This window comes from Molothrus ater, chromosome 6 (genome assembly GCF_012460135.2).
Source record: "Molothrus ater isolate BHLD 08-10-18 breed brown headed cowbird chromosome 6, BPBGC_Mater_1.1, whole genome shotgun sequence".
Lineage (NCBI taxonomy): Eukaryota > Metazoa > Chordata > Aves > Passeriformes > Icteridae > Molothrus > Molothrus ater.
Window position 1 is genome coordinate 29589921 of NC_050483.2, and position 15058 is coordinate 29604978.

The 15058-nt window shown below is 41.4% G+C and overlaps 1 protein-coding gene across 2 annotated transcripts in view; it reads right to left on the reverse strand.

Annotated features, from left to right (window-relative positions):
• The window catches only part of RAD51B (RAD51 paralog B), a 398879-nt gene that overhangs the window by 142985 nt on the left and 240836 nt on the right, over positions 1-15058 (reverse strand). For both annotated transcript variants that reach the window (XM_036383247.2, XM_036383248.2), the window contains exon 9: positions 11548-11666. In XM_036383247.2, the coding sequence (XP_036239140.1) occupies positions 11548-11666 (119 nt within the window). The remainder of the gene's footprint in view (positions 1-11547; positions 11667-15058) is intronic.

Genomic DNA, 15058 nt, shown 5'->3' on the forward strand with positions numbered 1-15058 from the left:
GTGTTTTAAAGTGCAGTCCATCTCAGGCAGCGGTATGTCAAAATGGGTTTTACTCCTTCAAGTGGGTCAGTAGCCTGCATTTGGTTCCTAAGCAGTTAAGGTTTTATTCTTTTTCAGACTGTTTTTACATCACAGCTAAAGGCACAGGAATTATAGAGATCAAAGATTAAAAGGTCTACGTAGAGCAAACTCCTCTAGATTAATTGAACCTACCCAGGGTAGATATACTGATAAAACTGAGCTGAAAACCCCATTGTTCTCTCTGCAGTAGATTTAAAAATCACTCACTGGCTGCCATTCTCCTGTGTTGTCAATCTAGAACAGATCAACGACTTTAGATTCCTAAAACAAGCATAAAATTCAAGTTCAGAGTACAGTATCCTAGATATACAAACTCCTGACACGATTCTCCCTTAATATGCTTAGAGAATCATAAAAATTGCAATGCTGAAGATGAGAATCAAGTCTGATCCCTACCTTTTCACACACGATGCCGTGCACTTTGCCCACTGAAGTCAATATATCAAAGCTTGTCTGGTTTTAAAGCTTTACCTAAGGTCTACTTTTTTACCAGTGAGAGCTCAATAAATATATAAAATAAATAAATAAATAAATATATGTCAATAAATATATTCTCTCTAGCACAGACCTTGGCTGGGAAGAAAGTAGATGGAGAAGAAAGCAGAAAGAAGCTTCAACAAACATTTCCAGGCCATATACAGTATTCCAGAGATGTCCTCTGTGCCTTTCCACAAGGATACAAACACTTTTGCCTGATACAAACACCTTGCTTAATCTATTCTAGGATAACCCACACCCTTTTCTTGGTTACATTACAGTGTTGAATTAGTCTTTCTGTGCTAAACTAAACCACTCCAGTACATTAGCTTCACTTTGACCTTGTCTGCTCCTTAAGTAACACAGAAACTCATTTGTAATGCCCAATATTATTTTGCAAATTATTTCTATTAGCAATCTTATATTCCACTATATTTTCATTACTTGAGATTGTCCAGTTCACTCACAATGATTTTTTGATATTTTTCACTATTAAGAATGTCTTTAAGTATAGCATATTACGAGAAAGACTCAGCAGAACTTTTCTGAATAAATAACGCTTAAAGTTGAGTTAGGCATTGCTTCCCTCTGTTTTCAAATTTAAAAAGAAAAAAAAAAATTAAAAAAGCAAAAAGGAGAATCTGGTAGAAGATAGGAGGCAATGGGATTTGCCACGTCATTCCAAGGATAAACAGCTTTGGTCTTTAACACTCTTTAGGAGTGATGACATTTCAGTTATTGATGAGAGAATCTGCCCTAGGTTAATTCTTCTCTGTTTTGAGGAAAAAACTCACACAGAAGTCAAATCAAAATCAGGAAAGTGATTCTGTATAAACAGGATGGGAATTTGTATCCATTCCCTCTGTGCAAAGGGACTTAAGCTTACAAACAGAACATTCTTCAGACAATTCAGACCAGAGCCTAAAAGTCCCATCTGGTTCCTACTCTCTCCCATTTTTATGCTGTTTTACTTAACTGTAAGTACAATGTTTGTAAAGGGTGTTGGATTAATAGCATCAGAGGCAGAAGCTCTCTTTTGTGTTCAGAACAGATTTTGTTACAGTAATCTTACTCCTCCCATCCTGACCTTTAAGTGGCTCCCAATAAAGAACAGAAGGTATAGCCCCAATTTCTGAAAATTTCTATCTGATTAACATGAAGGTGCACAGTTATCAGTTAGACCAAGGCAAAAGGCCATATCCTCAGTTACAGAACTGAGAAAATAGGTAAAAATTAAAACAACAGCATCTCTGTGACTAAGTAGGTCTCATCAATGGAAACAATTCTATTTTCTATGATGGGTTTGAAAGAGGGGAAAAAAAGGTATTGATAATACTAGAAATTTTGCATTAAACACTACTGGAGATAAGAGGCCAGACAAGCATTTTAATAATCTAAAAATTTAGGTGCTGGCTACTGTCTTCGTTGGGTACTTGCAGTTTAGAACACTTTTGATGTCTGCAAAGGGGAGAGACAGAGGAATGTGAGTGACTTCTAGAGCTGAGGCTTAGAAAAATCACCTCTGGTATCAACAGAAACTGGAAACAAGGAATTAGAGAAAAATTCTGCCATAAAGCTCCAGTCACAGTCCCAGTTTCATTAACCTTTGCTTATGAAGAAAAGTTTATGGCATGCTGAGGAGAGAGATTCAAGACTGAACTCGGTGACCACACTGAACACCAGTTCAGCAGGCGAGTTAATCCACTGAGCAAGCTCGACCAGGAAGCAGGAGTACCTTCACTATACAGTACCAGGAGATACAAAGACTTGCAAGTGCCTGAAACAAAGGCAATAAATGCTAAGCAAGATCAAGCTTATTGGCACTCAATGGCAGTGAAGAGGTTCCAGCTCTGCTCCCAGCTGCAAAAGCTCAGTCAGTTATGATTCAGTTTCCTTGGTTATGAGCACCTGGCAAGGGCACTGCAGAGATCGGTCTGCAAATGCTTTTGCACAGTTATTTGAAAATATGACATAATAGGAGATGGTTAACTTGGAACTGTGTAGGTTAGCAGCAACCAAGAAGCAGCCTCTTCTGAGAGTGGGCTGGTCTGTCAGTCAAAGATACCCACCAGAAAGAGCCCACCTCTGCCACCAGCCTCAGCAGGAAGACCTCAGTGTAACTTAATGACTGAGTTTGCCTCTCTGCCTCAGAGATGTCCCTGCTTCTCTGTTTAGGATGCTTTGAACTACAGGTGAGTGAGTTTGAAGCTTGTACAGCTCTGACAGCAGAATAATCCTCATTAAGAAAACTTGCAGTAGTTATTAAAGAAATAACAGAGAAGAGAACAAGATTAACTATTTCAAGGTTTCTTCTGGTCTTTTCTATTTGATATAGAGCCTTTTGATTTCTATTTAGATTCCTAGATAATAAATTGATTAGTGTTTTATAAGCACCTGAGTAAGTGAATTCTTGTTCAAGAATGATGGAAACATTTCTCTCTGAAAGTGTCCTGTTAAACAGGAGAGGGCCATACATCCAGAACCCAGACCCATTTAACGCAGACAGGGCTCCGGTGATGGCTAGATTGTGTGACCACTCCCCAGAAGTTCATTAAGAAGGAGGGTTGCTGCAAAGAGAGACATGAACAAACACTCAGGTCAGCCAAGTAAGTCACCTGGTGATGTCTGAGCTCCAAACACTTGCTAATGAACCCTCGCTGTTTTTCTGGCATCCTTTCATCTGGCACTTTGCTGGATTAAGTCAGTATCGTGCTATGTTGATAACCATCTGTTTATGCTACAGTTGTGCCTTGTGTCCAGTTTCATACTGTTCTCATGCTGTTCAAGATTATACTGCTGCTTATGCTTGTATTTGATCTATGGATAAGCAAAACACTTCTGTCATAAGGGTTATCAGTCAACAGCACTTTAATCAGAAAAAACCCCATAAGCTTATTTATGTATTTTTAAGGATGTGGTTTGTAAACATGCATGTAAATTTAAAGCCATAACAATATTGTGTCCTGATTCAAAATATTCAATTAACAGTTGACGCACAAGTCTCTGAAGTAAACTGTGCATCCTAGGAAAAAAAAATTTCTTTATATAGAAGGGTTTGCAGAATTTGAATATGTGCTTCTGCAGTCTTTTCACAGCTATTTTTTCAAAAGAAACAGAAGGAAGAGCTGTGAAAATTATTCTCACCACCTGAAAAAAAATCTACTTTTCTGTAAAATTTCCTATTATTTTTTTCCTTGCATGACTCCACACTATCACTTTTACCCTAAAAAGAAGTATAAAAAAATCTCTTTGTGTTTTTACAGAATTGACTTTCCATATGATAAGCATATTATATAAGAAGATGGCTCAGAACAGATACACACTTTACAACACTTCCAATAGCCATCTCCTGGTGAAGTTATAGCCCAATATTTGTACATTTTTAAAGAAATGCTTTAATAACATGATAAAAAATGTAAGGTAAATAATTGCAAATCTCATAAATGTAAAACATAATCCTGACTCCCCTTTGCTCTTTTCCAGCCCTTCCCCTCACGCAGCAAGTAACCAGGGTTACTTCACCACAGTCACTTTGGAATGCTTATTCAGGGCTTAGTCATATGATAGTAAGCAGAGCAAGATGAAACAGCTGGTCTGTAACCAAGGACACAACAAAAGTTATGTCTGGCATTAGTCTGAACGAGATAAGGGGGTTTTGTTCTGTTTTGTTTTATTGAGAATGAGTCACCATACACTTATGCATTTGAAACACTTTACCTGCACACTTTACCATTTTACCAGGAAAATTCCTGCCCAACAGCTCACTTAGCACAGCTTGAAAGCTTCAGCCCATATCTCAATCCTAAAACCAGTTTTTCTCCAGATATTCAGCCCCTGATCTGGAAGACATGGATGGGGAGCAGAATGAAGACCCCATAACCCAAGGGGTAATGCCCAGTGACCTGCTTTGCCACCTAGACACACACAGGTCTCCAGGGCCAGGTGGGATCCACCCAAGGGTCCCGAGGGAGCTGTTGGAAGAGCTCACTGAGCCACTGCCCATCTGCTGTCACCTGCAGCCCTGGTCACCCAAGGAGGTCCCAGGTGACGGGAACCTGGCAAAGGGGGCACCATCTACAAGGGCCAGAGGAGGACCTGGGAAATACAGGCCTGTCATACTGACCTTGGTGCTGGGGCAGCTCATGGAGCAGACCATCCTGAGCACCATCACACAACACATGCAGGACAACCAGGGAACCAGGCCCAGACAGCATGGGTTTGTGAAAGGCAGGTCCTGCTTGACCAACCTGATCTCTTTCTATGACAAGTGACCTGCTCAGTGGATGAAGTCATATCTGTGGATGTCACTACCTAGACTTTAGCAGAGCTTTTGATGCAGTTCCCCACATGGAGCATTCTCATGGAGAAATTGGCTTGCCATGGTACAGGTGGGTGTACTGGTTGCTAGGTGAAACACAACACTGTCTGGCTGGCCAGGCCCAGAGAGTGGCGGTGCATGGTGCTACATCCAGTTGGTGACCAGGCACCAGTGGTGCTCCCCAGGGCTGTATTAGGGCCAGACCTATTTAATGTCTTCATCAATTGTCTGGACAAGAGGATAAAGTGCACCACCAATCAATTTGCAGGCAACAGCAAGTTGGGCAGGTGTGACAGTGTTCACAGGGGTTTTCAGGATGAGGGAAGAGACATAGATCTGACTCCATATTTCAGAAGGCTTGATTTATTATTTTATGATATATATATTCCATTATAACTATAGTAAAAGAAATAGAAGGAAAGGTTTCATCTCAGAAGGCTAGCTAAGCTAAGAATAGAATGGAACGAATAACAAAGGTCTGTGGCTTGGACAGAGAGTCCAAGCTAACTGGGCTGTGGTTGGCCATTAATTGTAAGCATCCAAGATGGGCCAATCACAGATGCACCTGTTGCATTCCACAGCCACAGATAACCATTGTTTACATTTTGTTCCTGGAGCCTCTCAGCTTCTCAGGAAGAAAAAATCCTAAGAAAGGATTTTTACAAAAAGATGTCTGCAACAGGCAGGAGTGTTGATCTACTGGAGGGTAGGAATGCTCTGTGGAGGGACCTGGACAGGCTGGATTTATGGGACAGTTATATGGCATTCAATAAGGTGAAGTGCTGGGTTCTGCACTTGCATCACAACAACCCCAGGCAATGCTACAGGCTGGGGGAAGAGTGGCTGGGGGTGTTGGTTGACAACTGCTGAACATGATCCAGCAGTCCTGGTGGCCAAGAAGGCCAGTGGCACCCTGGACTGCATCAGGAACTGTGTGGCCAGCGGGACCAGGGCAGTGATCATCCCCCTGTACTCGGCACTGGTAAGGCTACACCACAAATCCTGTGTCCTGTTCTGGGCTCCTCCCTACAAGAAGGACATTGAGGTGCTGGACCAGGTACGGAGAAGGGCAACAGGGCTGGTGAAGGGTCTGGAGCTGATGAGGGGCGTGTGAAGGAGCTGGACTTGTTCAGCCTGGAGAAAAGAGGATTCAGAGCTCATTGCTCTCTACAACTCCTGAAAGGAGGTTGTAGGTGGATGGAAGTCGGTCTCTTCTCCCAGGTAACATGTGACAGAACAAGAGGAAGTGGCCTCAGGTTGTGCCAAGGGAGGCTTAGATTGGGTATTGGAAAAAATGTTTTCACAGAAAGAGTTGTCAAGCATGGGGACAGGCTGCTCAGGGAAGTGATGGAGTTTCCATCCCTGAAGGTATTTAAAAGACACGTAGATGTGGCACTTGGGGACATGGTATAGTCATGGACTTGGCAGTGCTGGGTTAATGGTTGAACTCCATGATCTTAAAGATTCCAACCTGTATGATTCTGTGATTCTAAATGCTCTTTCTTGAAAATACCACAGGAAAGCACTGGGTTGCTATAACGCTTCTATATGCATTTTTCCTCTGAGAATTTCAAAACATGTTACAGAGATTAACACAATACTACAAGTCTCACGAATCCCTTGAAAATTATAAAATAAACCAGGCCCATAGAAGCTGCCATACCAGATCTGGGCACTGTCTCATTTAATCCAGCATCCTGCCTCCAACTGACAAGAACAAAATGTTAAATATAGCATGGCAATGTATTTAACCCTACCAAAGACAGCTGAGAACACATGAAAAACCGTAACCTTAAAGCCTGCTGACTCCAGTTCAGGAAGGAAGGATAATTATATACATAGGGGTAACTGAGGAGTCTGATAGTTTCTAGCGCAGCCCCGTTGGTTTTGGCCCAAACTCAGAGTCTGCATGTTTATGTATGCATTTCAGGAAAATAAATGTCATGGTTAGCTACTTTAAAGAGTGCTTAGGGAGAACAAAGTATCAGTATCCATAAAGATAATTCCCTTCATGAAGGTATTTGTGTGAAACAATTAACTTTTCCCATGTTCTCACATGTTCTTATGCCACTGTACTGCTGTTGAAGCTATGCAGCTCAGTCCCACCTCAGTAGCTAAAAGACTCCTGCTGTTGTCCATGCTTGTGGGTTTTGGTGACATAAATGAATTTAAATGCAGACTGGAAATTTCTTTTGGCCCTCCCCCAGTGGTGCTGCTTCTGTCCTGGAGGAAACAAAAACCAGAACCCTGGCTTCTAGAAGGAAGCAAAAGAGCAAAGTTCATCTGTTTGTTCAGAAAGCTGTTCCTCTCCTAGCAATAAAGCAAACCTAACTAATTTTCAGGCAGGCAGGACATCCCAGAAATTTCATTACTTTGCTGAACTGGCTGCTGTCTTATTAATGCTCACCAGACATAGGAAGGGTGGGGTGGAAAAAGGGATAGTTGGCTGGAAAATATCTACTGGACAAACAAAATAAATTTTTTACTTAATAGATAAAAAAATCCCAACCAAGTGGGAATTCTATGTTCAGTTTCCTAAGGTTTGTTACATACTTGCTCTGCCACCTGCTGCCCTGGCATTCCCCAAGGTTTCAGGAACAGGGACTGTGTCCATGAGTTTTCCCAGAAACAAATACTGCATGACTAAGAACAAGCATCTAGCAGCCCAGTGGGCTGTCCAGGAGATACCACAGCTCTGGAAAACAGCTTGCTGGAATCCTCTTGAACAATCACAGTATCACTCTGTGTTTTGAAGGACACCACCCTTGGCCCAGTGCTTCTCAAGAGGTGCTTTTTCTCTTGATGGGTGGCATTCTGCAGCAAGGATTGGCACGCTAGCTCTACTACCTTGGAAGTCAGATGTAATGAGGGAAAGTCTCTCAGACTGTCACCACCGCTCCAGCTCCTCCAGGGAAAGAGAGAGAGAATGTAGATGCAGAAAGAGAACGTTCTGGAGATCAAGCGACTGACTAAAGGATGAATTTTACCTTTTGAAAAAATGAATTGGATCCACTGTGGAAGGAAAAGGGACATGTATGTGTGGTGGAAGCAAGGTCAGATGACAGGGGAAGAATACAGAAATGCTATTGGCCATGGTAGGGGGAAAATCTGTGTGGTCAAAGGTCAATTGGAGATTAAGCAGACCAGAATTGTGGGGGAAAATACAAAGAGTTTTTTTCAAGTACATTAATGGCAAAAGGCAGCATAGAAATAACATCATCCCATTACAGGATGAGGATTGACAACCTCACAAACAAGGACACAGACAAGGTAGAGGTGTTTAAATGCATTCTTTGCCTCCATCTTCAACATGGATGATGAGCCACGAGGGCCTCTATTCCTGAGCCAGAAGACCATGACTGCGAGAATGATCAATTCCCAGCTGACCCTGAAATTGTGTGGGATCTGCTGCTTCAGCTGGATCCCTACAAATCTATGGGGCCTGATGGTACTCATTTGAGGAGCTAGCTGATGTCATCACAAAGCCTGTCTCAATGATTTTCAGCAGTCTTGGGAATCCTGAGAGGTCCCACCTGAGAGGAAGTTGGCAAACATTATCCTGATTTTCAAGAAGGCCAAGAAGGAAGACCTCAGAAACTACAGGCCTGGCAATCTCAATTCAGTGCCTGGTAAAATAATGGAAAAGATTATTCTGGGAAGTGCTGAAAGACACCTGGAAGACAATGCAGTCATTGATCACAGCCAGCATGGCTCCATAAGGGGAAAGTCCTGCTTGTTGAACCTGATTTCCTTCTACAACAGGGTATCCTACCTAAAAAACCTAGGAAAGCCAGCAGATGTAATCCTCTTCGACTTCTGCAAGCTTTCAGTATCCTTTTGGACAAATTGTCCAGGCCACAGATGGATAAATACATCACACACTGGGTGAGCAGCTGGCTGTAGTGAGCTGCAGTCAGTGGAGTGACATCAGAGTAGGGACCAGTCACTAGTGGGGTTCTGCAGGGCTCCATCCTCAGCCCTGTGTTCTTCAACATCTTCATTAATGACTGGGACACAGGATTCAAAGGGATACTACGTGAGTTTGCCAATGGCACTAAATTGTGAGGAGCTGTTGAGTCCCTCAGAAGCACGGAGGCCCTGCAGAGACACCTCAACAAATTAGAGATGGGCAATCACCAGCTATATGAAGTTTCTATGATTCTATGGAAACACAGCTCATTCCTTATACAGTATTGATTCTGTAAGGTTACAAATGTGGAAAAGCAGGAAGTGCTGCTTTTCACCCTAATCTCCAGACCAACTGTGTGCTTTCAGTAATTCCTTGGGGCAAAATTTCACTTTAAAACCAAGATAATTGCAAGGTTTTTGTTTTTTTGTTTTTTTTTTTTTTTTGTTTTGTTTTTTTTTTTTTTTTTGTGTTTTTTTTTTTTTTGTTTGTTTGTTTTGTTGGTTTTGTTTGTTTTTTGTTTGATTGTTGGTTTTTTGTGGTTTTTTTTTTAAGTATGAGAATTTGTAAATGTGATTGCTGACTTGGTAATTTTTGAATCTTCCTGTTAAGCTTCCTTAAAAAGTGCTGGCTTTCAAAGCACTGATATCTAATACCTCCTGGCAGAACCACTTCATGATGACTGAAATGGCATCTCAAGAACTGAGGCACCTTTATTCACAGTTCATTTCTGAAAGTGGGTTTAAAGCAATTATAAAGGAGCATATGTGTGTAAAATGATAGTAATTTGATCAATACAGTGCTGCCATAGGTAGGGTAACTCCAGATGCCTTCCTCTAACTGGAAACTGCATGTCTAGCTGAAATATTTCTATGAGTTTCAGAAACAAGAATTGATCTGGAAAAAGGACACAGATATCAGCAACAGGAAAATACCTACAGGACATCATGGACATATCCCATTTCAGTCACGGACTTCACAGGCACATCACTATTTATATCACACTTCTGTTTCAAATTACTTTGGTTTTAATAATATATATTAACATTTACTTTAGGATTTTTTTTTTCACTGTAGCTTTAGTTCCTTTGCTTAATTAAAACAGAATGAGCACATAGCTTCACTTGTAAGCAAGGTGGTGTACCTGATAAATCCAGTAAGGAAGAGAGGAAAACTCTATTAAGCAGACCATAATTTCAAAGGCTTAAACAATTTTTCATACATTTGTGATCTATTCCTTCTCAAAAAAAAAAATCAGGAAAAACTACATGTAATATTTGAATGTTCTTTAGGAAAGCTGTATCCCTTTTTCCACTACCAGAGGAATGTTCTTAATCTGTTTTAGCTGACTTTGTGCATCATGAAGTAGCACAGAGCCCAGTTTCTGCCCTTTACCCTCTGCCAACTCCACCTCTCAAGTAACTCTGAAGTGATCCAGGAAATTTATGAACAGCTTTGTGTTTTGCAAACTTACTATTTCTGTAGAAAAGGAGAACTCATTACAGACCAGAATATGAAACAGTACATAAGAAAATTTCTAAGACCAGCAGCAGTAAGAGTATATTTCTATGCATAGCCTTCAGAAGTGAGTACAGAAGATGCCTTTTCTACCTGCATTTGACACACTTAACCTTCTACTTCAAAGTCCAGAGGACTAGTGCTTCGAAGTAGTCAAAGTGGCCACGACTACTGAAGAAACAGGAGTGCTATCATTACAATTTTACTTCTAATAAATAATTCTCTAATTAAACCAGATGGCTTCCTCTCCTCTGGCTCTAAAGACTGCAATTTAAAACTGAGAAACTCTGTGTTGTGACAGTAAACCCAGGAGCACCAACCTGAACACACATGGGTAGTAATGGTATAGGAGTAAGATGGTACAAATATCACGTAGCAATTTTTCTGACAGCTCTCTACTTTAACTGGCAGGAAATCAATAACATTAAGACTGAGGGTCACAGCCTTTGGAAAGAGTTACATCAATGCAAAAACAGAACAGACAAAGCCAAAAGAGATTATAACCACAGATATCCCAAGGGACAGATGAAATCATGCATTATGATGTTTTTAAAAACAAAAAAAAAGTCATTCCCTCAATCATACCCCAAATGTCTGGTCTCTCAGTTTCTCAGTTTTTTAAATTTAGAGGTGAAGATTGCAGTGAAAGATGCTGCTACATTTCACTTAAAGGCATAAAGTCTCTCAGTGAAAAGGGTGACTATTCTCCTACTTGCAGGCATACTTCTGGGAAATTGGTACCATACTTACTGCTCAAAGTTAAGCTTGCTGGTGCAGGCAGCAAGCTTCTACTCATAAACAGCAGTCATAGAAAAGAGAGTGCTCTGTGTCCTAACAGTCACAGCTGAAATTGGGCACAAAGAGTGGACAGATGACAGCAAAGCAATCATGGCAGTGAAATGACTAGGTTCCTCCTGTCCTAAAATTCCTGTGCAAGAAAGCACTTTAAGGATTACCTATCATCTCCATGATGTAGATGCTTTAAAGGCTCAAGAAACTTGTACATCTGTACCAACTGTGACTCATAAAGGCCCATCCTAATACATGGAGGCACTGGAATGCTGGTCATCCCTTAAAAACAAAGGACACTGACACTGACCGACCTCCACCCCAAATAAGCGACTGGGCTCTCGACTGCCAAGTTCTGGTTATGTAGCATTACCAGAGAGGCTGAAGGACACAGCCCATGTGACCAAGCACTGCTGGTGTAGCTTTATTTAAATTCTCTTTGCTGTTAAGTTCTCACCTGTCTTGTTGGCAAGTCATGGTACTGTAGTATGAGCCTGGTGTTGACGTTGTGACTCCATGTGTTGCCAAGGGCTGCTGTCACATAACCAGAATCCCTCTTCCCACTCACAGAAGATCCTGAAGATAAACATGATAAAAACTGCATCAGGACTGTGGCACAGAAAACAGCATTGAAACTTCATCAGACATCTCAGATTATTCCCTAAGCTAGGTAATTACCAATAGCACTTAAGAGATAGCACTGTTGCATTAATTTCCTAACTTTCTGATGTTTTTATACAACTGTAGTGTGTGTTCTCCGTCAACGATAAGCGCCAAGAATTAGGGAGATGTTGCTGATGTAACTGTACCCCCCTGCACCCCTGTTCAGAGCTGGAAGCCACCATTCCACACCACCAAGAAGCAATTCATGCATCCCTGCTTGTGGGCTCCTCACTGCAAAGGGCCCAGACCTTCCAGAAGTAGCTAATGTTGGCATAAAACAACCACAAAATTCACACCCAAACTTCCCTCGAGTCATGTATCTGTTATTATGTAACAGAAGTAGTAACATATTGCTGTTGCAATCCTGAGCCAGGCATTTAAATGGTTAAATGTCTGGAACCTGCTGCTATTATGCTATGGAGATATCGCTCCTCAGCAATTCCAAATTCTGCATTCCTTCAGGCCTAAAAACCTGTCCCAAAGTGAACAGAAATGTGTAAGGTTTGTGGCAGGACAAGCTAATTGCTGTAATTTATTTTATTTTCTTATACAGGAGAAAGCACACTGTACCATACTGTGTCAGCCCCTCTCTGAAGAGGGCAAATCCTCTTCTGTGAACTTATTAAAATTTATGACTTTGGTGCAAAGCAGTCAGCAAACCTGGAGAAAATTTACAGCAAAGACTTTTTGCATGGTGAAAGGGAATGCCTCACTGGAAAGGTTTCCATTTTATAAGGGATCCTCCTGTGAACTGATGCATGAGGCAGATATAGAGGTACAAGAAGTGAAGCAAACAGGAGGAAGCAGTGCCAGCTTTGCAAAGAAGTTCAAGGACAGTGACAACATGTGCTGCATTGCTTCTTCTTGCTCTAAACACAAAAAGATAGTAAATGTCTCAGAGGAAGGAAAGAGGATATGTTAAGAAAACAGATTTATGTTGATACATGGCCTTAAAAAAACTTTGGACTTATCTTTTCTGTTATTTCAACCACTACTTAGACATTATTGAACTGGACAAAGGAAGTGGATAAATAACACTGCTCAGTGAGAGTAATTTTTTTTCCAGCGTGCATTGCCTTCCAAACCATGATGTTTTCATCCTTAGAGATGGGAGTATCACACCAACATTGGCCCAAGAAGAAAACAGGCTTATAAGACTGGTCTCTGCTCAGAGGTCCCCGAACTCTCCAAGCTGAACCACGGCAGAGTGGTATGGAGTGCTTATCCATGCTGTGGGGTAGATGCTTCCACAGCACCTACAATGTGCAGTCAGCTGATAAGCAGCAGTTCCAGTGTCTCCAGTGGGCTTAAAGTCAGTTCTTACTCCAGTCACTGCTGGCATCATGGTTTCTGTTCAGGACACAGGTGATACAGGGAGTGCAGGGATTAGGGAAAGTAAGAAAACAGAGCTGACATACAGATGAGAGAAAGGTGACATCTCAGTATATGCATGCAGTAAGGGAGTGGGTGTCCAGAAGCACAGAGATGGGATCCTAGCAACGGGAAGCGAAGGCGAATGTTAGAAGGCTGGAAGATGTCTGAACAACTCCCTGCTTTCTGTATCAGGTCCAGCTCTAGTAAAATGGGTGATTTCAATTCCTGTAAACACTCCCTCCTTCCTCACACACACAAAAAATAGCATGAAACTAATCTTCAAAGCAGTCAGGCCAAGGACTGTATGAGATGCCTGTTCCACTGTCTCCTGAGAAAGTGAACTTTTCAGAGCACTAGCAGACACCAGCAGACACCGTATCTGTTCTGGACTGCAAACACAGAGGAGGAACTGGCTGCTTCACTCTCACTGAACAGCTGTCATAAGTGAAAATAAAGCTGCTTGAGGTCTGAGTCAAATGCAAAGTAAATGCCTCTCCACAACCAGGGGAAAAACAAAGAAGAAAGGGTGATTCTTCAACTGTGGCCTGCAGTGCTGCTTCCAAGCAGAAGAGGCTTGCACTGGGCTCCAATGGCCAGGAAGGAATTGTCTGTAGAACTGGGCCACAACACTTGGCCCTACTTATACATGAGAACTAGATTAATTTTGTTTGCCTATCAATGCAATCAAAACAAACTTTCTATAAGTAACTTCCCTGTCACTGAGAGAAATGACCCATTTAGGCAGTATGGGGAAAGTGGTTTTATTTCACCTTCCATTTTTCACTGGAGGGAACAGAAGGATTAAATCTATTCAGCTCAATAGTGCTTCTGGAACTATTCTATTATGCCCAACCAGCACATTGCAAATACAGAGCTGGTCTCAAAGATCTTCTTGTCCTCTGCCTATAACGTGGTACATTTTAGAGACTAAATCCTCATGTAACCAAGTCCCAGTTGTTGCAAGTATGTTGGAAGGCGATTTAGTCATAAAGGCACTTCAGTTCCATTAGTTTCTTATCAGAGGAAAATTTGGATAACTAGACCAGTATCTTGAATCAAATGAAACAAATGTCCTAAAACAGTCTTTTTTAATGCAAGAAGTCTGTGCAGGCAAAATGTGACCACAGTCTTGATTAAAAAACCCCAACATGTTCCTTGTTGGTATAACTGCACAGAACAATTAGTTCCACCTTGTCCACATTCTCACATATTGATTTCTTTTTCTTCCCAGATGGACGTATCATTGCCTGGCAGGTTCATCCCCAACACTGGGCCTTTTGCAATGTCTATCAATTGGTAATTTGAAAATATTTTCTCCTCAAATGTTAAAAATGGATTGATGAACTAAATGACAGTGAAATAACAAAATAGTGAAGAAACAAGTTCCCAAATCTTTCAAATCTTAACATCAAACCATCCTGATAAAAGCCTGGCCAATCAAAAAGAAGGAAAAAAATCTCTCTGAGAGCACAAAGAAAATACTTATAAAGAATTAAACTACTGAGCTCAACAAAAACAGCATTCCATGCAATAAGAATGAAAGTACTTTGCCTCTCACTCAGGCTGTGCAGCTTTCCGGTTCACTGGCAGAGCTCAAAGACCACTACTTGTCACCTGCATTGCATTTATTTTTGTCTGTATTTTTGGTGCAGATCTCTAACAATGTGACCAGAAGAAAAAGAAGAAAAAATCCCCTTCAACCCCTAATCTATTTTTCCATCGTCACCTCTTCAGAAAGTACAAGTATAAAAATACGCAATGGTGGAAAAACCCATCGCACAATAAAAAACAACCCACAGGACAAACTCATCTGTGAAGTAACTAACCACAGCACTCTTCAATCTCCCACTGATGCCTTCTGCCCTTTTCAGCCTTTCTGAAGTTGAAAGGTGATTCTGATTCTCTTACCCTACAGTGGTGACTGTCTCACT